The 24,170-nt window shown below is 45.8% G+C and overlaps 1 protein-coding gene across 1 annotated transcript in view; it reads right to left on the bottom strand.

Moving 5' to 3' along the window:
• Nucleotides 1-7,648: 7,648 nt before the first annotated feature.
• The window catches only part of RTF1 (RTF1 homolog, Paf1/RNA polymerase II complex component), a 46,828-nt gene continuing 30,306 nt past the window's right edge, over nucleotides 7,649-24,170 (bottom strand). Inside the window, exons 5-18 of the mRNA XM_027553593.1 lie at nucleotides 22,782-22,896; nucleotides 21,992-22,103; nucleotides 17,120-17,255; nucleotides 16,447-16,624; nucleotides 15,447-15,529; nucleotides 14,213-14,300; nucleotides 13,997-14,104; nucleotides 13,336-13,413; nucleotides 12,685-12,806; nucleotides 12,455-12,512; nucleotides 11,960-12,037; nucleotides 11,399-11,494; nucleotides 10,572-10,683; nucleotides 7,649-10,337 (exon numbers count right to left, since the gene is read on the bottom strand). Coding sequence (XP_027409394.1) covers nucleotides 10,231-10,337; nucleotides 10,572-10,683; nucleotides 11,399-11,494; nucleotides 11,960-12,037; nucleotides 12,455-12,512; nucleotides 12,685-12,806; nucleotides 13,336-13,413; nucleotides 13,997-14,104; nucleotides 14,213-14,300; nucleotides 15,447-15,529; nucleotides 16,447-16,624; nucleotides 17,120-17,255; nucleotides 21,992-22,103; nucleotides 22,782-22,896 — 1,471 coding nt within the window. The 3' untranslated portion in view covers nucleotides 7,649-10,230. The remainder of the gene's footprint in view (nucleotides 10,338-10,571; nucleotides 10,684-11,398; nucleotides 11,495-11,959; nucleotides 12,038-12,454; nucleotides 12,513-12,684; nucleotides 12,807-13,335; nucleotides 13,414-13,996; nucleotides 14,105-14,212; nucleotides 14,301-15,446; nucleotides 15,530-16,446; nucleotides 16,625-17,119; nucleotides 17,256-21,991; nucleotides 22,104-22,781; nucleotides 22,897-24,170) is intronic.

Below are 24,170 nucleotides of genomic sequence, written 5' to 3'. Positions count from 1 at the left end.
GCTCGAGACTGCCCCGAGGCGGAGCCTGCGCCGCAGCCCGCCTGGGCCCCGCCTCGGCCGCGCCCCCCGCCCACTCCTTTCACTTTCAGAGAAAGCGCGGGCCTTCCTGGGCTCCTGCCCAGCCGGGAAGGCTCCCTGTTGCTCCGGGGGTGGTCGGGAAGCCCAGGCCTCCTGGATATACAGAAAACCCGGGCCTGGCCTTCGCTGCCTCTCAGTGCCCACCTTCGCTCGGGAAGGCCGGAAGGATTGCTCCGCCCCACGCCGCGCTCGACACCCCAACTCCGCAGGGATTCCTCCAGGAATTCCTCCAGGGCAATTCCAAGGGCCCTGACCCCGCGGGGGTGGAGCTGCTCCAGCTTTCGCTCTCGCACCCGGTCCCCTCGGGCTCCTTTCCTCGTTCCACCCATTCTGGGCTAAGGCGTCCAGGTCTCGGGGGCTTTTCCCCCTTCTTCGGCGCGAGTTCTAGGCCTTCGGCTTCCCCAGGAAGCCTCAACCCAGGGCGTGTGCCCAAGTGGGGACCGTGTCTTGGGAACTAGCTGAGGCTTTCCCCACTCCCTATCCCCGAGGCTGGCAGAGTACAAGGTCAGGGGGCGGGGCCTCGATCTCTCCAAGTTTTCCCGGCAGAGACCCGGCCAGCATCCCAGGCTGCTGCCTGGAGGAGGCTGGGGTGGGGGTGGCGAGCCCTTCTTCCTCCTTTCCTTTTGGAGTTCAGGGCTTGGAGTTACTGGGGGGCTGGAAATAAGTCATTCCTCCTCCTTGAACTGATTTTTCTTGACAGGGTTGTTGTCCGCCTCACAGGATTGCTGTGAGAATAAAATGAAAGATGTGATATCTCGAAATGGTAAGAATAATTTTAGTGTGGGTGGGACAAAGAGCCAGCGTCAAGTTCACCACACTCCAGATGTGATTTTAAGCAGTCTAGTCACCGTTCTAAGTCCATTTTCTTACTTGTAGATGGAGGTAAACTTCACCTGACCCACAGAGTTGTGGCTGTGAAACTGGGAAGAAAGTGCTGGTGTTGGAGAAGGATCTCATACACCACAGCGTGCTCCTCAGTAGCATCGTTGTGGTAGGTCTTTGGCCACTTTGCATGTTAGTGGTCAACTGAGCTGCAAAGGCTGCTTTGTGTAGAACTCAGCATTTCACAACATTTCCTATTTTTTCTCCAAATGCCATGAGAGAGAATCCCTCATTGGGGATTCTGATGCCTAGAGATTACTGGGGGACCTGTGGGGATACAGCCCTCTGAAGGATGGCCTCTGAGCTGATGAAGACAGAAAGGAACTCTTATCTCCTTTCCTTATCTCCCTTCATCCAGAATTCGAGAATGGCCCAGGAGGAGAGACAGTGGGTGCCTTCAGCAAAGAAGAAAAGGGAAAATCCCTAGGGAAGAAAGATTGAGTGGAAGAAAGAGTGGGAGGAGGGAAGAAAAACCGAAGAAATGAAGGAGTAAGAGAAAGAAGGGAATACAGGAGTCTGAATACTCCTCTGTGGAGAACCTGGGAAGCCACATGGCTACCTTCTCTGGGGCACAGAGGTTTGGAGGAGCCTGAGTGTTTGTGTAAGGGGTGTACTTGAGGGCTTGAAGGACCAGAGACACCTATGTCTCCTGCACTCATTTCTTTCCCTCCGAGCTCCCCTGGTTAGAGAGGAGCTGGGAAGGTAGTACCCTCAGAGAGGGGACTGGGGGCAAAACCAGAGTGAAGAGAGCCAACAAGGACCTGTTAGAACTGGAAAGGCGGGAAGGGAAGTGAGAAGAGGGAATATGCAGCTCACACCTGCCCAATGGATGGGCAATGTTGGAGGCACGAGCAGGCTGGGAGCCCGTGTCATCCTGACTGCCATGAGGAAACTCAGGGCAATTCCTTTTTCTTGTATCAGGAACTTGCCCAAGGCAGGCCACCAAAGAAGAGCTCTTTGCAATACCTGCTCAGGCCTTCCTCCCTGGAAAGGTAAGGACAAACCTTGGAATGGGTATTAAAATGAGTTAATTTCATAGATTTTCAAGTGGGAAGTACATTTATATGCCTCTACCATCCTCACAATACAGCAGAAGTAACAAAGAGGTTAAATAATTCAGCCAAGGAGGTTAAGGCGCTTGTGCAAGGCCGCACAGTTAGGTGGTGGAGTGTGCCCTAACTTCTATTCTTGTGCTATGCTCAGTTTCTTAACATCTTGTAGTTCAGTCCCTAGATCCTTATCCAGTGAAGGCAGAGTCTGCCTCCACCTACCACAGGCAGAAAACATAGGCACAATCCTGGGGCAGGGCGGAGGGGTCCCAATACAGCTGTGGGACAAGGTCAAAGGGTCCTCATGTCCTCCTAGTTGAGCCAGGAATGACCTTTCAAATGCTGGAATTCTGTTTTTTGCCTCAGTTTTCACAGTCTTTGAAGTTGAGTAGATGGATGTGAGTTAGAGGGGTGTGGAGAAGGTCAGTCTGACTACAATATAGGCGTAGGAATGGCCTCTTGTATGATGCAAAAAATGGATGTGCGGGGGACAAGAAGATTGTTTCAAGGTTTTGATGGTCATTAGGTGGCTGATCTGAGATTGGCCTTGAGAATCCCTCTGCCTTATCCACAAGGTCAGCTACATGTCTGAGAAGAGAACTGATCCTTCTTCTTGTGGCTTCTTTGTTCAGGGATCCTCCTATAACCTAGATGCATAGAGATTGAGTGAGAGGTTTCTGGTTTATTCCTTAGCCTGCCTCACTTAGCTCTGTGCCTCTTATGCAACTCACAGTACAGGACCATTGGCCCCAGGGGCAGGAGCAAGGTCACTACTCACCATCTCTATGCCAGTTTCTGCTTCCCAAGACCCCTGGGCAGGGGCTCTCGCCTTGGAGAGAGAGGATGAGTGGGCCACCTGTTTGTTTTTTTTTTTTTTTAACTTTATTTGGATTTGCTGCACACAGGCTTTTTCTGTTTGCAACAAGCAGGAGCTACTCTTTGTTGTGGTGTGCAGGCTTCTCATTGCAGTGACTTGTCTTGTGGAGCGTGGGTTCTAGGGCACAGGGCTTCAGTAGTTGCAGCACTTGGGCTCAGTAGTTATGGCCCCTGGGCTCCAGAGCACAGGCTCAGTAGTGGTGGCACACAGGCTCAGTTACCACTTGGCATGTGGGATCATCCCAGACCAGGGGTTGAACTCATGTCTCCTGCACTGGCAGGCAGATTCTTTAGGACTGAGCCATCAGGGAAGCCCCCACCTGTTGTTTTGAAAGCCTTTCCAGCAAGAGCTGAGCTTCCATGAGATGTGTGTGAGTGTGTGAGTGTGTGTGTATATGTTGGGAAGGTGATGGTGGCATATTTTCCTTTAGGCCAGGTGGTACAGGTTCTCATTCAAGTCAACAACTCCCAGACATGCTCTGTGAGGCTTAGTGTCCTCCAAGAGAGTTTCTAACCCCAAGATTCCAATATTCTGTGACCTATGACTCATTTGTCATTTATAGAGCAAATTAACTTTCATTAAGCAGCTGCTATGGACAAGGCATTGTGGTAGGTGAAAGGGATGCAGGAATGATCCCTTACTAGGGGTGGTGGCACATCATTTTACATTGTCTTTTGAAGGAAGGAAATGAGAAGGGACACAACAGAAAACGGCCCCAGGAGATTCTGTGCTTCCAATGCAGGGGGCGTGGGTTCCATCTGTGGTTGGGGAACTATGATCCCCACATGCCACACGGTGCAGTTTTAAAATAGAAAAGAAAGAAAACAGGCCCCAGGATGCTAAAAAGCTGTATTTACTGTTTCCAAGGAACTTTCAGTGAGACCTTGGTTTTCAACTGCTTCCTGCAAACCATTCATTCTCCAACCCTGGTCAGTCTGAAGCCCTTTTCTGCCCAGAGCATGGTAGAGACAGTGCTGAAGGTTTTGCCAGAGCCAGGGTTATTGCAAATGGGGAAGAATTGGTGTTCTCCTTCCTCCTGGAAAGAGGAGTGAACAACCATCTTCACTTGACAACCCCAGACCCTTTTCCTTGCCTCTGGGTTTCTCCTCCTCCCCATGCAATCTCTGACCCTATAATTAATACAATTTGTGGAAATATCCTGGGAATATCTTCTGATAAAACTTGGGACCTAGCAGCATTCACTGACCTGCCACCCTCTGCATCACCCTCCTCCAAAACAGTCAAAATGTGTCACCACACCTGTGTATGCTCAGTAAGAACATTTTCTCTCCTGACACACTTCAGAAACAAGGTTTCCCATCCCTCCCAGGAGCCTGTGTTCCTGTGGTTCCCCCTCCTCCCTCTCTCTAAAACTCAGAACCCTCAGAATCTCTGCCAGTGGCCAAGGGGAGGCAGAGGGGACTGGTAGTGTCTGAGGTCAGGGATGCAGTCTTTCTGTCCCCCACATCCCTACTAGGGTACCTCCAGATCTTTCCCCGCCCCAGGTGGGCGCATCCCCTAATTATATTAGTGATCTCTGCCTGCCAGCGTGACCTCCACCCGGGGTGCGCAGAGAGCCTCCAGTGGCCAGGTGGAAACAGGAGCCACTAGGAAGCGGCGCGCAGGCCTCAGGTCCGTGGAACTGATGCTTGCTCCTCCTCGGCATCAGTCGGGCGCCTCACGCAACCCGCCAGGAGCACGGAGTAATCTGAGGCCCCAGCTCCCAACGGCGGGTGCGGGGCGGGTGTGGAGAAGCTGCCCGGGCGCGCGCCCGGCTGGGGTCCACGGTTGGAGAGGTGCATGGCGAGCGCATGCACGTGCAGGCAGTGTGATCATCGCCCCGTGGGGCACTCGGACCTGGACTCCAAGGTCAGTGAGGTCGCGAGTGGGCGAACAGAGGCCGAAGCTGTTGACTCGTCGGGGCCGTGAGGGGATAGCTCCCATCTGCCACGGCCGGTTTACTCGCGGACTCAGGTTGAACCCATACGACGGACAGCTTGGGCGTCTACTGCAGGCGGCGTAGCACCGCCGCATCTCCTTCCTGCGTGCGCTGCGGTCTGGGGACACGATAGAGGGGAGGGGTGGGGTCAGAAATCCCAGAACGCAGTCAGCTGGTCTCGCCCCCCTTTCCTCCACTGCGTTTATTGGGCGTTAACTAGGTCCCAGGGTGGAGGTGGAGACTCACAGATAACAGTACTACAGCGTGGTGTGTGCCGCCCTAGGGAAGCCTAGGTGCTCCCAAACCGGAGCGGGAAGGGGCAATCAGGGAAGGTTTCCTGGAGGAGGTGACCTTTGAGCGTAGAGTCTTTGACCTGAAGAGTAGTTCTCCAGGGAAAAATCGATGGGGATAGACTTGTGCTTCAGGAGAGGTGGATGTGTTGATGACTGAGCAAGATGTGTTCCCGCATGAATTTAGCGACAGAGGGTCGTACGTTTGCGCCTGCGAAGTCCATTCAGTTGTGTCTGACTCTTTGTGACCTCATGGACTGTAGCCCACCAGGCTCCTCTGTCTATGGGATTCTCCAGGCAAGAGTACTGGAGTGGGTTGCCATTTCCTTCTCCAGGGGACCTTCCCATCCCAGAAACGAACCCGCATGTACTGCATTGCAGGCAGACCGTTGAACCACTGGGGAAAATGCAGGGTCATGGACAGCTAAAAGAGACAAAAAGTGATATTCTGAAGATGCTATTAAGTCATCATGAAAAAGATTGGAACTTGGTTGAACTTCTTTACACTCATTTTCCAGTTTGACACGGTTTTTGTGTTTTAATTACTCTCTGTGGTGTTGGGGAGGTGAGGCTTCACAGTCTTTCTGAGTCCCCAGGGGCAGTGGTGAGGTGGAGGCCTCCGGAGCCAGTGAGGGCTGGGAGCAGGAGGATGCTTTCAGAACGACCATCAGTAAAGAGGGTGTGTGGTGTGTGTTGGGGCTGCAGAGGATAAATAGCAACAGCAAGTTGGGACCAAAAGGCAGCTGTCCTTCTCTGGACAGTTCTCCTGGCCAGCCCCAGTGATCATTGGAACCTCCATAGGGAGACAGAGTTTCTAGACCTTCCTCCCACCCTTCAACACACACACACACACACACACACACACACACTCCTAGGTGGGAGCTAGCTGAGTCTCTGGGCCAAGTGCACACACACACACACACACACACACACACGGACACTCCTAGGTGGGAGCCAGCTCTCTGGGCCAAGTGCACACACACACACACACACACACTCCTAGGTGGGAGCCAGCTGAGTCTCTGGGCCAAGTGCACACACACACACGCACACTCTCCTAGGTGGGAGCCAGCTGAGTCTCTGGGCCAAGTGCTCCAGCTTCTGGAGCTTCATGCCCTCCGCTGACACTGGGTCTATTCTGTGGCTTCTGACCCATTCCATCACACTGCCCCTTCCACCCCCACCCCTCCACTCTGCTCCAAGTCTCTCCTGTGAGGCCTAATGGCCTCTCTGACAACAGCACTTATCGAACCTTTACTGGGAAAAGGAACACTTAATCGTGAACAGGCTCCAGACAGATTTTATGTTAAAGATGGGGAATGGGCTTAGAAGAGTTAACCAGCTTCAGCCCTAGGTAGTTAAGTGATGGAGCTGGGGCATGAATGCTGCACTGAGCCCACTTACCTTGTGACTTTTAGACTCTCCCTCAAGTCCAAAGCGTAATCTGCAAGCCCTCAATATGCCTGTGCTGCACTGGCTAAGCCCCTATTCTGGGCCAAGAAACTGGCCCTAGGGGCCAGCCTGGGGAACCGTACAGGGAAGGCAGACTGCCCCTCTGCCCTCACCCCCTAGTGCTGCTGCTCCCTCCAAACCTCTCCTCCCCAAAGCAGTTCAGCTGCCCACTTTAGTCAGGTAAGTCACATGAAAGTATCTGAGCTGGAGGCCTGTGACTTCCCCATTCCTGAACGCCACTACCATGAGATAGCCAATAGACCCTGCACCCCTCTCCCCTTTGCATTCCTCCACCCAAGGCAGTCACAGCCAGTGGCTGCCTCACAGCAGAGAACCCTGGGAAATAACTAGACAAGGCTGTCCTCTAGGCTGGACTATAATCTCTGCTCTCTAGGGCCCAGGAGCCCCCTGCTTCCAACAATCAGGTGGCTGGTGTGATAGGGAGTTTAAGAAAACCTCCTTAGATGCAGTTGCTAGGTGAGCCCCAGGGCTCCCAACATCAAAGGCAGGCCTGGACTGGGCTTGTACCATTGCGTTTGCCACCCGCTACCTTCCCAGGTCTAGAAAGGTTTGAGACACAGCCTCATGTAGTGAGGGCAGGGAGCCTTACAGATGTCCCAGCTGGGGCCCTAAGGGAAGGATATCAGTATTCCAGAGCCATACTCACAAGCCCTGGGTCCCCCTTCATGCTCACGACAGGCAGAAAACAAATTAACAAAGAAATTATACCTCAGCCAACTGAAAGCTGTAGGAGGGCGACACTCTCACTAGGGTTAGGCAGTGTATCAGGGTCCTATCTGGTTCTGTTAGAGCTTGTTGGTATCTCCCAACGTAGGAAGTAAACTAGGCCAGTTGGAGGTTGCCTTGGCTCTAGGCAACCAATGTCTAAGAGAGGCTTCTGGGGAACTGGGTAGCTGAAGAGTTAACAGCAGCCACTTTCACTTGGGGGTGGTGGTGGTTCAGGGCTAAGAGTAGGGGGAGGGAGGGAAATCAAGTGAGAGAGGCTCTCCTGGACTTTTAAAACATAACTTCGAGAGTTGCCACTCAGGATGCAGTCTTTGGACTAAATCTGACTCCCTTGTTAAAACAGGGCATAAAGTTTATTTACAAATATCTGTACAGTTTGAGTGACAGGTCAGGACTTCACAGAAACAAAACAAAAGCATTCTCTTTGAAGGAAAGCTGTAGGCAGGAAGACTTTCCCTGCACCTGTCAGAAGCAAGACAGACAAACAGACCTCTATACATCATGAGCTCGGCATACGGACATTGGCCTTTTTGCTTCTTGGAAGGAAGTGAAAAATGTATAAAGCAGTTTTAGGTGCCACACCCTTCAACACTGAAACCACCTGGGGGTGGGGTGGGGGTGGAGCAGTGGGCCCCTGCTGCCTTCCCCAGCACAAGCGGCACCTCGAACCTCCAAGCAGCTCCGCTGGTGGGATAAAGCCCATGTATTATGCCTGGTCAAGATCTCAGTTCAGAGGCCCTGCCTCAGTTGAGACTGCAGACAAGTCCTCAGTCTTGATTCCAATCACCAAAATGGGCTACTCAGGTGAGAAGTTAACTGTCGGTCTTCTTTGGTTGGCTCTGCTCCCTGCTGTTTCTGGAGTCTCAGAACGAAAGTTTCAGCAGCTGCGTGTGGGGAGGTAGTGGCACAGTGGCTACAGTGTGATGCAGTTTTAATAAAAACTTTATTACACAGCCATAATGTAACCGACACTTCTCCAAATCCAAATGATACTAAATACAGATCTATATGGTGGATCAGAATGTCTCCAGCAAATTATATGGATTCTATCATTTCGTGTCTTTTAAAACAAGAAAGAAAAAGTCCGAGTTTGTCATGACACGAGAGGTCCCAGCAGCCTCCAGGACTCTTCTGGAGTCCAGGCAATGTTTAACAGTCTGTGATTCCACATTTACACAACAGTCTATAAAGAGTTTTGGTCAATGGACTATTCAAGTATATATGATTTTAATGAGTCCACCACCACTCCTTTGCCCAACTGAACTGTCACAGCCACCATACAGCTGTGTTACAGTCATTTATCCATTTTACAGTCACAATTCTTTTAAAAAAAACATTGATTGCTGTTTTTTTTTTTTTAAATAAAAAAAGTGTAAACTAAGTTAAAGCAACACTGAGGCTCTACTAAACCCAAAAGAGTTACCAAGTTCCTTTTTGTTTAAATACAACTTAATCCATGATTTCCCATCATCCCACTTTCTTATAGAAAGTAGGGTGAAGAGATACAAGGCAGGGCTTTGAGATTCCTCTCCCTCTTGTGGGAATCAGCAGCTCTCAGCTGTTTCCTTTAGCTTAGTTCTTGTTTTATATAGTCAGCTGTACTTTGTTCTGAAAAGATTTGTTAAATGCCACTTTTATTTACACTTGGAGCTTTACACCTGAGAATGATTATCAAGCAGTCAGCTTATCTCTTTGCAAACATTTTATAAAGACATACATACTTCTTTGCTGGCTTCACCCTAGCTGCACAACAATATATATGCTTACCATATATATGTATACACACACACAGAACTGCACATGCTTGTAACATCTGCAACCTATATCTTTGTGTTCGTTCTCTCCACATTCATGTTGAATACTTTCTCTTAAAAAACAGAACAAAATATTATTCTTGCTGAAACGGCAAAACAGAATCACTAGGAAGAGACAAGTACATGGGGCGGGGAAAAGACACACTCTACATTCAGCCAAGAAGCTGTGGGCTGAACACATGGGCTGAGCAAGACACCTGTACCTCCCTAGTACCTAGCCATGGGCTTCCCTCCCACCTGCCAGGACACAGCTGACAGGGCAGGGGCCAAACTGGGGAGATTTCTCCGAGGTGGGAGGGTGATGGGAAAGAGGAGGTGGGGGAGAAGTTACACAGCTACAGCAGTCAGGACTGTTTAGTAAGAAGAATCACATTTAATGAGTTTCTTTCTTGCAGTTTCAGATGCTCAAGTACAGCTGAAAAAAATCTGAAACAGCTATAGCCCCATGACAGACAGATACAAAGAGTACTGCATTTTAAAAAAATGATAAAAAAATCCACACACTTACAGACACATACACACATACACACTCTCTCTCAAATAGACCCCCTCCCTCCCCACAAATGTACACTTTTTGGAAATTAAACTGGGTTTTCAAAACCCTTCTTCCACAAGATCGGAAGAAGAGAAAGATGAGAGAGAGGAGACGGGACTGTGGGTGCCCAGCCCCCACCCCCCACCAGGGCCGGGGGCCAAATGTTCAATGGTTGGGCCCAGGGCCATCCTGCACAGGATGCTGCCCAGTGCTGCTGCTGGGGGCTCCAGCAGGAACCCCAGCTCCACGGTAATACTGAATGCGTGCAGAGTGGCCAATGAACTGTGGTTTAAAAAAAAAAAAAGAAAAAGGCAAACACAAATCTAAAGACATGGATAAAGCCCAAGAGAGCCCAGGTTCACATTGGGTGGGTCCTGGGGGGTCGGTGGAGATGTTGCAGACCAGGGAAGTCTATACAGCAAATGGTTTATATTACAGATGACTGGCAGTTTAGAGTCTCTTCCCAGTTCCTGCTGCTCCAGCCCAGTGAGGGCAAATCAGAGGAAAGGAGGAAAAGTGGGACACTGTGATGGGCATGCGGGGTCAGAGGCAGCAGGCTGGGCGTGCTCAGATAAGCCCTCGTCGTTTTTTGTAGTCTTCCAAGTTCAGAGATCTCCTCGGAGCTCCATCCTTGGCCGGCGGAGCCTTGGAGGTGATGGCCAAGGCCTTTGATTCTACAGGAAAGAAGAGCAAACCGGCATCTGAGGCCCCCCGGTCTTGGGCTTCACTCCTCCAGGTAGTGTCCCTGTTCCCTCTCAAGATGGACCTGCAGCCTATCTTACTCTGGCCTCCATAAACACAGGTGACTAGACATCCCCATTTCTTTCCCAAAAGCAGGCCTCCTTGCTGGCTGAGAGTCATGGAGCCACCCTGGTCCTTGGCCATGACCAATCTCTACCTTCACCTACCTGAGCTGGGGACTTGTAAATCAATCTTCACGTCAAAGTCATGTACTTTGAACAAGTCTTCTGAGAGATCACTGGCTGATTTAGAATTCAAATCTTTATCCTTTCCCTGACCCTGCAATGGGAAGAGAAAAACTAATTATAGAGGGATAAATGCAACTAGACTTAAAGAAGCAGCAACCACTAATGGTAAAAACTGCTGCTCAAGTTCATTAGATCTTCCTATTAAAGACTCTTCTGATTTCTTCTCTCAGAGGGAGGGCAGGAGAGTCCACAGAGGTTTTATTTCTGAGCCTGAGAGGAGGGGGAGGGAAGGTTCATGGCGTTGGGTGAGGGCAGAAAGGGTAGGCTCAAGACAGCAAATCCCCCCTGACCCAAGATCTCCGGAATTTCTGGGAGTTTGGGCTCCTTAGGAAAAGGCAGAAAATGGCTTCTAAATGGGCAGTTTCTCTTGGTTTAACATTTCAGTTTACACGGAGCTTTCACTTTTACAACTGTCTCATCCTTACATATTATCTACTCCTGACTGTCCTATGACAGGCAGGGTATATATTACCCCACTTTACATAGGAGAAAATGTGGATTAGAAGGCTAGAGGTCAGCTGCCTAAAGCCACAGTCAGGGGTTTCATGAAGTAGTGGTGTTGGGTTCAGAACTTATGTCATCTGACCAAAATTCAGTAGCTGTTTATTACATTTGTAAATAATGAGGATGAAGACAGGACTGCAAGTGGGACGCCAAGTTCCTCCAGGTGGAGACAATCAAGCCCAAACCAGGAAGTGCCTGCTCTGGTGTACAGGCCAGTGGCCGAGCTTCAGTGTTACACTTGCCTTGTTCATTTCCTTTGGAGCATCTGGTAACACTCCAGAACCGTATTTTGCGTTCAGCTGGGCCAATATGGCAGCTTGAACAGCTGGGTCTCTGGACTGAGAGAACAAGGAAGTTATTTTAGAGACTCTTCAACACTCACACAGTCCCACCACCAGTTTCTATCCCACCTACCACCACTAACACAAGCACTACAGTAGGCCCATCAGCAGTCCAGTGGGGTTTTCCTCCAGGCTACAAAAAGGGACAGTTAAAAGCTTTGAAGTCCAGCCCAGCCAGGCCCTTGCCAGGCAACCTAGCCTACACATTCCTCATTGTGCTGCACTGGTGAACCTGCCCTGGCAGCGCACTGTAGTCCACAGGTTTCTAAAGTCCATGCCAGGTTTTTACTACCCGTATGTCCTACAGTAAGATAAAAAAGGAAGCGTCCAGACCCAAGTGTTTGAGGCAAGCAAATCCCACTAAGACAACATTATTTTTAACTTCTTATTAATCTCCTAATGGAATTCATTTATGTCCCAGAATCTAGGTCCTGACTAAATATGTCCTCTTTAGGCACTCACATTAGAAACGATGGTAGGTTTACACTGTCGCCTGGTAAAGGGATCCATCTGTTGGTTTTTCATGTTGTGACTTTCAGCCTGAAACAGAGAGCATGTATTACAGAACTCTATCTCCTGCCCGCCCACACCTCTCATTTATCATAAGCATGCATATAAGTAACAGTCTTTGCAAGGCCCTGAAAAAGTCAAAGGCTGTCTATTAGCCTTTTCCCTTCAAGAACACCAGAACAGATTATGGGAGCAGTAACAACAAAAAAATTGGAAACTGATAAAAATAAATATGCGTGGAATAGAATCTAAAGATGGGGAGGGGTTAGCACAGAAGACTGTTGCTTTTTATTATAATGCCTTACACAGTTGTATGTGTACAGACAGACTATGTGTGTGTTGTGTACATGCTACTTTAATAATTAAAAGAAAATATACTAAAAGATTACATGTTGTTTTATTAATTAAAACTACACTTAGTGATCTAGATCAAGCTGTCTCACTCACCACAAGGGCCTTCTCAGACTCCACAATGTTCCACTCCCGGTTCCGCTGGTTGATGTAACTGCGGGTGAGGAAAAGGGATGAGTCAGTGGGCTGTGAAAGGAGGGCGGGAACCGTGGTGCCTGACCCCAGATATGTGGAGCCACTGGAGCACAGCACGTCCAAGGCCACAGCTCGCCTGATAACTGTGGACCAAGGATAGGAGCCCAATCAAAACAGGCTCTGAAGCACACCTGATAGCAGATATGTTCTTGGTCCGCTGGCGGTCCAAGGCCTCTGCTCGCTCCTCCAGCTCGTTCAGCTGGTCTTGGATTTGTTTGGCCTTGTCCTGATCCCCCAGGTCCTCAGCCATGGCCTGTACACAGAGAGATGCATGAGATTTTGGCTATGACCAGCTCGGTATCAAGTGTCCCCTTCCTTCCAACACAGGCAAAATATCTTACATGATGAACAAATGACAGGAGGTATGAAGGAATAGCAAAAACAAACACCTCAGAACCCAGGCCCCGCCTGGCTAACTCACCCTAACAAGGCTCACCCCACCCTGACATGAAGAATACAAAGCCACCTGCCATGGTGGGGCTGCGCAGTATCGTTCGTCTATTCGGGCCCAGTGCTGATACTGCCCTGGGGCCTATCTTATTACACGTGAAACTAAAGTGACGAGGAGGGGAGGAGAATGGAACGGGCAAGATCAGCTTCCACCGAGAGAAAGGAGAACAGCCAAGGGATGCTGCCCAGATGCTAAGAAAATCTGTGATGCTTACAGTCAAGCCCTGCATTTTCTCCCAATCCTGCCACTACTGACTTGGCAGAGGATGAACAAGTCTGGTTTCCGTATCTCCTTGCAGGACAGGGAAAGAAGTTCCAACACAAGTCCTCACCTTTTCCTTCAGAAGCTGCGTTTTCTTCATAGCATAGTTGGGTGGAGCTTTCCTGAATCTTTCTTTCTCTTTTACAATCTGTACCAGAGAGGAGATACCAGCAGTGAGGTATTCCTAAACTACTTTTGTAGGCAGGACAGGTGAGCCCATTGTGGAGGTAAGCAGATAGTTAAAAGAGGGCTGCTCTTCCTATGGCAGTGCCATGCCCCACACCCAGAGCGAGTTCATTCCAAGGGGTACTATGCTGCTTCCAGGGTCCCAGAGAGTCTTCCTGGCTAGCGCAAAGGAACATGCACCAATAAACAGCAGCAGCCCAAGGGCCTTGTACTGTAAGGCTATCCTCTGTCCAAGAGAACAGAGATCAAACCATTTTACCAAAATGTCTTGGAGAAAGGAAACTCTTGAAGGACCAAGCCTAGCAGAAGAACAGAGATCCCTGAGCCCTGAATCTACTTTGTTAGGCTGTGATTTCAAGTGACAGTGTACAAGAAAATCCTGATGAACTATAAATTCTAAGGTAGTAATAACAGAATTCCCTCTTCCTCATGCAATAGTGGTAGAGCCAAAAATGTCAAAATACAGGAAAGAAAAGACAGGCATGATCTTCTCTAACACTTGGCTCTTGATGAGTCTCCAGACTCTGGGATACGAGGTTTCTTACCTCTTCAATGTCCTGGTCATTGAATTTATAATTAAGAGCTTCTTTAATAGATAATTCCTTCTTATTGATTTCATCTAGAGTGGGCAACTGCATGCCAGCAGAGAACATCTGGACCAAAACGCAATAAAAGGGTTGTTTATAATAAAGAATTTGGGAAAGAGGCTCTGTCAATATTTTCATGAACAACTGCTAGGGAGGTGCTGTCTACTCACTCACCGCTTCTTTCCACTTCATGAATTCGCTCTCAGTGAACTCTTGGTTTGAGACAAACTCTAGGCGGAACACTCGCTGGTCACTGCCGTGCCTGCATGAAAAAGAGCAGCTTCAGGAAGGGCCATGTTGACTGCAGCGCCAGCAGATCAATCCCTCCAGACTCCACACTGCCTATCTCCAAGGGCCTCCATCTTGGCCACCCTTTAGAATCATCTACAAAGATTTACAAAACTTCCAATGGCAAGGCAGCACTCTAGATCAACTGAATTAGAATCTCTGGGAGTAGGAACCAGCCACTGAAATAACACAAACAACAACAAAAAACCTTCCAGGCTGTTCTAAAGAGCAGCCATGATTAAGCATCAGTGTGAGCACTGGAAGCAAGTAGACTTAGCCAGTGCTTCAGAAGTCCATTTACAATAAAATCGGTCACAGTCAACTGGCATCAAGAATATGAAATGTTATGGAGGTATCCGAATGACAAGGAGGTTCTATCCCTAGAGAGAAAGAACACTGCCTTTCTACTGATCCCTGTGCCAGCCACGTGAGTCAGTGCCTGCCTCACAGGGACAGTCACTCTTAGCATGTCATGACTACTGCCTAACCCAACTGGCTCTTTTCAACAGTCCAGGAGAAATGATGGGAATGGGAGAAGAGAACAGAGAGACCACAGAGGCCAAATAAGGCCAAGGCAGAGGTGTGTCTGTGACCCACTATCTGTAGTGACCTGGCAAGCTACTTCTATTCCTTCCCATATGGGGCCTTTAGAATTTTCAGGCTCCAAGCAGGTAGGGACTTGTGTATTTTGTTCTCACCTCTATCCTGATGCCTACAACTGTGGCACGTAGCCAGCATTCAGTCAATATCAAGTTACTGAGGCACAAACTAAATCCAAAAAGGTGACCTGGCTTGTGGGAGATCAGGTTAGTTGTTGACGGAGCCAGGACCAGAAGCAAGCCTCCTGCCCACACTCACTGAGGAACGCCTGCAGGACCCTGGGAGGAGCGGGTCTTGTGATCGTCTTCCTTCTACGTGTTCCAGCACTCAACATCCCCTATGAGACAGCTACCTCCTACCTTCCCTATAGGCAAAGGCGGAACACAAGTTTCCCTCCAAGCCCCTGGTGGGGACACAAACAGTATTATAAGAAAGAGAACACTGGGAGCAAACAACAGCCCCAGCAGGCCATGCCTGTTTGCAGTGGGAACAGAATCGGCCACGGAAGCACCTCTCCTACCGTAGCTGTAGCCCTTTGTTTGTTCTGGTGCCACCAAGCTGGTAAACTTTGGCGGTTTCCACAACACCCGTGATCTCAGCAACCTAAGTGAGGACAGAGACACCAGTTACAACACACTCGTTCGAAGTCCTCCACCCCACCCTCTGGCTTCATCTGCCTGAGTGCAGATGAGTGACACTAAACTGAGAGGAGCCCCACAGCTTCAAGGTGTTCTGGGCACCGTCCTCAGGCTTAGGACTCAGACAGCAAAGCACCTGTGCCCAGAGTAAGTGAGGATGCAGTTAGCTTGGTGGGGCCCATTGGCAAATTCCCCTCTAACTTAATTCTGCCTTATTGGGGGTGCACTTGGCTTTCAGACGTCAGTTTTATCAATCAAATGTGAAGACCATGATGTCTGTTTCTGTTGCCAAGGTTTCTGGGACGTGGCATGGCCACTGGTCCTCACACAAGGGGGTGAACACAGGTTAAAATCAAACAACTCAGAACAAAACAAACAAAAAAAGAAAAGAAAAAACAAACCAACCAGCTATGTTCTTTCCAGTCATCCAGGCCACAGAAGCAGAGCTGGAACTCACAAAATAATCTCAATAGGCTGGAAGGTTTTGTTTACTTTTTAAACCTCAATATAACTCCCTGTTCCAGAAGTCACTTAGTATGTAATGTGGAAATTTTTCATTATTTTTCAAATTAATAAATCTTCCAGATTACATAACTCCTGACAAAGACTTCATAAATGTCTCCTGTCTTGCTTTTATATGGAAGGATACAGAAAATCATTCTAAATCTAAACTTTTGGGCTCCAAGTACTCTTCCTGGCAGCAGGTCAGCTTGATCCCTGGTTGCCTCAGATTGTGGCTAATCTAATGAAATCTCAGCTGCAATCTATTTTCCCATCAAATGCTAGCAGAAAAGTGACAGGTCTGTTCAGCAGTTCATACTCTTAGCTAAGAATCATTATATTTAAAACATCCTACAACTGTCCAAGGAAAGAAATACTAACCCGGTAAACTGGTTTGCTGTTGTGGTTTCCGATGCCAATCCGTACAAAGCATCCTGTGACTGTTTTAGCGAAGAAGGGCATATGACACCAACGTTCCAGCTTATGCCGTGATAATCGAACGCGATTCAATTCCTCTGGTAAGGAGACCGGTTGTGATTTTGGAGGGATCTCTTCTTTCCTGTGAGGAACAAAGGATGCTGGGCAAACTGTTCATTGTACTAACAGATCAAGGTAAATAAAAAATACCAACTTCTTAAAACTTCACCAAAGTATATGTGATTTCATACAGCAGGAGAAATACATGAAGCAACAGGAAAGTGGGACTACAATCCTGTTCCTAACCAGGACTGTGAACTGTCTCGAATGAGGCTGCCAGCCCAGATAACCCACTATCATAGAAAGAAAACCAAGGGAAGCTCTTGGCTAATCCAAGGGTGACATGAAAGCAATTCCCGCCTGCCAAATCTTGATGAAATGTTCAGGGGCGCAGCCTATGAGCCAAAGGCAGAAGCCTGTTTGGCTGATGTGCTCGCAAACTCAGCTCAGCAATTCAGGGTACTTGACCAGACCACAGTTTGTCACCAAACAGGAGGAGATATTTGGAAACTACACTAAGCCTTTCCCCGTAGAACCCACCCATCCGGACTACTAGACCAAAATGTGCACAGCTTACTCCTCTTCCTCGTCAGATGACGTTGTTCGGGATGAGCGGTCTGACTTTTCACTGGACTTGTCATCCTCCTCCTCCTCCTCGTCATCAGAGTACACCTCACTAGTTTTTAATGGCTGTTTCTTGGCGAGGAGCTCAGCTTAAAAAAAAAAAAAAGGAAATGTTTACTGAGGTTTTCTCAATAAGAAACTGAAACATCTTTCATCTCTGAAAAAAAGGACTGGAATGTAGAAAGAGATTTAATAGATAGCTCCATCATCTCTGGCCTGGATTGTGATTACTTGGGCTATCTATACAAGTGAGTTACCCAGAAAGCAGAAAGTTTAAAATCACACCAAATGTCAAGCCCCAGCAGACAAAAATAAAGGGGGTGGGGGGGGGTGTTGGAAGATAGTCACTAAGTGGGCAAAAAGGGACACCAACTCTGCAGACACTTGTCTTTTATTGTTCTCAAGACACTTGGAGATGGACAGGAAAAATGAAGAAAAACTAAAGATGTCTTCAGCGTCTTTCAGGGAAATCTTATTTTGAATTTACAGCACTACATGTAATAGCACAAGACTGAAAACAACCCAAATGTCTGCAAAGGCGAGTGGTTGAATCACCTCTAGCACACTGACCCAGTGAGCCACCCTGCAGCTGCGAAACAAGGAGTGAGCCAAGCTGAACCATTACATTGCATCCTGAGTCAGAAAATCTTTTTAAATGAAGAGATAGTGAATATCTTAGGATGGGCTTCATATGGTTACTGTATCTACTACACAACTTTGCTACTGTAGACAAGAAGCAGCCACAGACAATTATGAAAAATGGGCATCGCTGTATTCCAGTCGAATCATTACAAAACAGGTAGTCTACCAACCACTGCTCGACCTAAGGAGTTATCTCTAGAATGTATGAGTAAGTGAAAAAAGCAAGGTAGAGAAAAGTGTGTATAATGCGCTACCATTAATTCAAGATGGAAGGTGAATCTGTTCCTTTTGTTTAAAAAACTAAAAAGGAAGGCTGCCTACTATGGGAGGGAGGCAAGGAGTGAAACAGAAGGGTATAGGTGCTATATTTCTGTGAACATACCTTATTTAGAAAGTTTGACTTTGGAACCTTGTATTTTATATAATCATAAAACAAAAAATAATAATAATATCATCTCTACAGATCACAAATAAAATGAAACAAAGTATTCACTTGATGGCACAACCACACAAAAAGAACTCTAATAAGTGACTTTTTTTTGGGCCACGCCACCTGGCTTGTGGGATCTCAGGACTCTGCCCAGGGATTGAACATAGGCCAAGGCAGTGAAAGCATCAAATTCTAACCACTAGACCACCAAGGAACTCCCAACAAGTGACTCTGAAAAAGTCATTTGAAAGATATACAGACCAATGAAATAGAGAGCATAGAAATAAACCCTTGCATCTATGGTTAGATGATTTCTGACAAGGATGACAAGACCAATCAATAGGGAAATGACAGTCATCTCAAAACCTTGTGCTGGGAAAACTAGATATCCCACATGACAAAAAAAAAGTAGACTCTTACTTCCCACCATACAAAAAAATTGAATCAAAGATCTACATGTAACAGTTAAAATTATCAAGCTTTTTGAAGGAATAGGGGGAAAACTTTATGACACTGCGTTTGGCAATGATTTCTTGGATATGATATCCAAAGCACAGGCAACAAAAGAAAAAAAAGTAGATAAACAGTAGAAGATAAATAGTACTTCATCAAAATTAACTTTTATGCATCAAACAACACTATTAAGAGGAAACAGACAACCTATAGATCAGGAGAAAACAGTTGTAAATCATATACCAGATAAAGGACTAAAATTGAAAATAATTAAAGAAGTCCTTCTACTCAGTAACAACAAAAAACAGAGAACTTGATTAAAAAACGGGCGAAGGACTTGACTAGACATTTCACCAAAGAAGATATCCAAATGGCCAAGAAGCATACAAAAAAATGCTCAATATCACTAGTCATTAGAAAAAGGCAAATCTAAACCACAATAAGATACCACTTCATACCCACTAAGATGGTTATAATAAAAAAGACAATGACAAGTGTTAGTAAGGATGTGAAAACAGGGGAGAACGCTCATACATTGCTGGTGAAAATGCAAAATGGTTAAGTCTCTTGGAAAACTGCCTGGCAGTTTCTCAAAAGGTCAAACACAAAGTTACCATCAGTCAGTCAGTTCAGTCGCTCAGTCGTGTCCGACTCTTTGTGACCCCATGAATCACAGCACACCAGGCCTCCCTGTGCATCACCAACTTCCGGAGTTTACTCAAACTCATGTCCATCGAGTCGGTGATGCCATCCAGCCATCTCATCCTCTGTCGTCCCCTTCTCCTCCTGCCCCCAATCCCTCCCAGCATCAGGGTCTTTTCCAATGAGTCAGCTCTTCACATGAGGTGGCCAAAGTATTGGAGTTTCAGCTTTAGCATCAGTCCTTCCAATGAATACTCAGGACTGATCTCCTTTAGGATGGACTGGATGGATCTCCTTGCAGTCCAAGGGACTCTCAAGAGTCTTCTCCAACACCAAAGTTACCATATGCTTCAACAATTCACTCCTAAGTGTATAGGCAAGAGAAGTGAAAACCTGTCTACCCAATAACTTACACATAAATGCTCAGAGCAGCATTATTTGTAACAGTCAAAAAGTGAAAACAATCCAGTGTCGCTCAAGAGGTGAAGGGACAAATAAAACGTGTACAGACATATAATGGAACATTATTCAGACATAAAAGGAAGAAGTATGATACATGCTACAACATGGTGAATCTAGAAAGCATGCTAAGAAGTCAGACACAAGAGACCATATAGTGTATGATTCCATGTATATGAAATGTCCAGAACAGGCAAGTCCATAGTGACAGAAAGTAGACCAGTGATTGCCTAGGGCTGGGAAATAACAGGACTGAGGGGGTGACAGCTAAAGGATATGAGGTTTCTTTTTAGAGTAATGAAACATTTGAAAACTCATTGAGCTTTATGACACAGCTGTGAATATACTAAAGGCCCTGTATGCTTTAAATGAGTAAACAGTATGGTACCTTAATTATACCTCAAGAAAGTTGTTATAAAGCATAAACAAAACAAAACAACCTTGGCATCCTAGTTTTGAAACAGATATATCTAGTATGAGGCTCAAAATGAATTTATCATAAAAAAAAAAATCCTAGCTCTGGATATCAAAAAGACTTAGAAGTAATAACCAATCCAGTAGCATTCCTTGTGTCTAGATTATGGTTAAAATGCAATTTCTTATGAGGGAGAAAAAAACCCACCCCAAAGCACAAAGATGAATTGGGCTCCTTAGAGAAATGGCTGACTCTAAATCCAGAAAGCAAGAAAGCTATGAAAGACCACTGGATTATTAAAGACTAAGGCCTCTGTTTCCTGTCAAAGAATTCAGGCTACAACTGGTTGAAGATAAGACAATTTGAGTCTCAACAATAATAACTGCAATGGAATAAAAACATAAAGTATGTTAAAAATCCATGGGTTCCCAAAGATATTCAAAACAAACAAATCTCACTGGTTACAGTTGGAGTTTGCTAAGGAACTATCTCATTCTTTTGAGAACTAGTAAATACAAAATGTCCCTGGTGTTAACTGAACAGCTGGTAAGTTTCTCTTTATATAAGTATACCAGATAGTAGATGAAAGAATGATATCACCATTTTGTGGCTTAAAGACTTAAACATGAGACATGACACCATAAAACTCCTAGAAGAGAACACAGGCAAAACATTCTCTGATATAAATCACACCAATGTTTTCTCTGTCTCCCAAGGCAATAGAAATAAAAGCAAAATAAACAAATGGGACCAACTCAAACTTACAAGCTTTTGCATAGCAAAGGAAACCATAAATAAAATGAAAAGACAACCTACAGACTGGAAGAAAATATTGGTCACTTTTTTTTGCTGTGGTAATGGTACTGTAGTTATATTTAAGAGTCCTAATCTTTTAGAAATACATATTGAAGTATTTATGGTTGAAATGTGATGATGCTGAGATTTACTTTAAAATAACCCAAAGAGGGACTTCCCTGGTGGTTCAGTGGCGAAGACTCTGCACTCCCAATGCAGGTGGCCTAGGTTCAATCCCTGGTCAGGAAACTAGACCCCACACATTGAAACTCAAGAGTTCACATGCCGCAACTAAAGATTCCACATGCTGCAACTAAGACCTGGTGCAGCCGAGGCAGTACAGATTTAATAAGACTGGCTATGAGCTGACTGCTGAAGTTGGAGGATGGGTTCATGAGTTTATTATACTATTCTCTGTGTTTGGAACTTCTAGTCAAGGCTATGGTTCTTCCTGTGGTCATGTATGGATGTGAGAGTTGGGCTGTGAAGAAAGCTGAGCGCCGAAGAATTGATGCTTTTGAACTGTGGTGTTGGAGAAGACTCTTGAGAGTCCCTTGGACTGCAAGGAGATCCAACCAGTCCATTCTGAAGGAGATCAGCCCTGGGATTTCTTTGGAAGGACTGATGCTAAAGCTGAAACTCCAGTACTTTGGCCACCTCACGCAAAGAGTTGACTCATTGGAAAAGACTCTGATGCTGGGAGGGATTGGGGGCAGGAGGAGAAGGGGACGACAGAGGATGAGATGGCTGGATGGCATCACCGACTCGATGGACATGAGTTTGAGTAAACTCCGGAAGTTGGTGATGGACAGGGAGGCCTGGCGTGCTGCGATTCATGGGATTGCAGAGTCAGACATGACTGAGCGACTGAACTAAACTGAACTGAATACTTGAGAGCTAAAAGGGTGAGCGGGGAGATAAAAATGGCATTGGGAAGTCAAATCATATGATCAAAGACACAAAGCAGCCATTGTATTTTCCCCACTTACCTGTTCTGTTCTTCCGTTTTTCTCGCTCTGCCTTTAGTTCCTCCATGGCTTGAGATTTCTTATCTAGTTTCTCATCCCGTTTGGAGCGTCGTTCCTTGTTGTGGGATGTTACCTGTGAAGGGAAAGGTATATAGGATGGTTCTCTTCACCAATAGCTGAGAACATTCTCTGTAACTAACAATAATTCAGTTCTCCAATGTGAATCTATATTGGCTGCAGAAACTGAAATTTGCTTAAGGGGAGACAGCATCCTCTTGTGGACAAAGAGGACTGAGCAGTATAGTCAGTCCTGTCTTACCTGGCTAATAAAGAGAAAGCCAAAGAAATATCAACGTAAACACTTTCCGAAAGGACTCCCTAGATTGTAGCTAACTTTTGTTAATACTGTCAGTAAAGCTTTTTGTTATAAACGCAGAGATAACTAATTTTCCCGGCTACATTTGTTACCAAGTCCAGGATGACATACACCTGAGTAAACATCATAACCAATTTAGCTACCTGGGACAAGAAGTTTACCAACTTTCCCTTAAGGAATGCTCACACACCAAATGAGCTGCTTTTTTACATGCAGACTTCAGTAGAATTCCCAAGGAGTTAAACAGCACAGCTAATGGTGAAATGATATGTCCAGAGATTAATGAAACCTACAAGATGAAGACACCACATAAACAGTCTCGCACTAACTGACCTAAGCTGATTATAATATAAACCCATCTTTTACATAAACATACATACACACTCAAAACAGAGGTATTACTCTTGGGATAATAAGGACTACTGTATGTCCTACCTGAGATTCTTGAATCTGTGTCAGTTTTTTCTTTTCCTGCTCTTCTTCCTGCTTTTTCTTTTTTTCTTTCTTTTCTTTCTTTTTGGCTGTTTTCAGTTTTTTCCTGATTTCAAATCTGTTTAAAAGATATTTGTTCGGTTTTTAAGTGGCAATGAAATACTTGTAAGGACTGACTTCTATTAGATAGGAGAAAGAAAATAAGTGGGGGGGGAGGAGTTAATGTTTTAGTTTCCTACAAGAAACTCCAATACATTAAGTATGTTAGAAATACTGAATATAAGCACATCGAAAGTACTGGACAGCATTCTGTTGAAATAGACTTAAAAATGAGAGAAGATATTTAGGATCCTCCTGTATCTTGTTGGTAATACACAGCTCTTCCTCAACTTCACAAAATGGAAGAAAAGAGTTAATTATTGGATTAACTCCAATGGTGTCTCATTAGAAACATAATGGAGCCACAGAGAATCACTGTCACATTTTGAAGGTGGTCAAGACACAGGCTGTATTTTTAAAATACCACTTGACAGCTTTCTTATTTAGGAAAAATAACTCCCTCAGCTCTACCACAGCAAACATGTGAATAAATATGCTATTCTCTTAAACAAATGCAATTGAGGCTCTCTCCCTGTAACAAAAATTAGGGTTTTATGAAACAAAACTATTGTTTTGTGTAAATTTAAGGAATTTTATGGAAGGGATAAACAATAAGAATATAAGAATATTAAACTTTTTGTAACATTATAAAATAACTCCAATTATAAAATTTCTTTTACTTAGCTCTTAATAGGGTCAATATACAAAAATTAATTGTATTTCAATATATTTGCAGTGCTTAATCCAAAAATGAAATAAAGAAAACAATTCCATTTACAGTAGCATCCAAAAAAATAAATACAATATTTAGGAATAAATTTAACAAAACAAGTGCTAGTCTTTTACGCCAAAAACTAAAGAACTGTTGGAAGAAATTAAACAATATCTAAGTAAGTAGAAAGATACCATATTCACAGATTGAAAGACTTAAGATGGCAACACTTGCAAATTTGATAAACAGATTCAACACAAGTCCTATAAAAATCCCAGCTGTTTCTTTTCACTGCTGTGAAAACTGATAAGCCAATACTAAAATTCCTATGGGAATGCAGAGGGCTTCAGATAGTCAAAACAATTTTGAAAAAGAACAAAGTTGGATAACAACACTTCACAAGTTAAAAACTGACTATACAGCTACAGTAATCAAAACTGTATGATATTGGCATAACAATAAACAATGATCAATGGAACAGAATAGAGTCAACAAATAAATCCATATACCCACAGACAACTGATTTTCAACAATGGGGCCAAGACTGGGGAAAGAATAGTCTTTTCAACAAGTGATACTGA

The sequence above is a fragment of the Bos indicus x Bos taurus genome, chromosome 10, assembly GCF_003369695.1.
Source record: "Bos indicus x Bos taurus breed Angus x Brahman F1 hybrid chromosome 10, Bos_hybrid_MaternalHap_v2.0, whole genome shotgun sequence".
NCBI classification, from domain to species: domain Eukaryota; kingdom Metazoa; phylum Chordata; class Mammalia; order Artiodactyla; family Bovidae; genus Bos; species Bos indicus x Bos taurus.
Note: the sequence above shows the minus strand (reverse complement) of the source record. Positions and strands in the feature narration are given on the sequence as shown.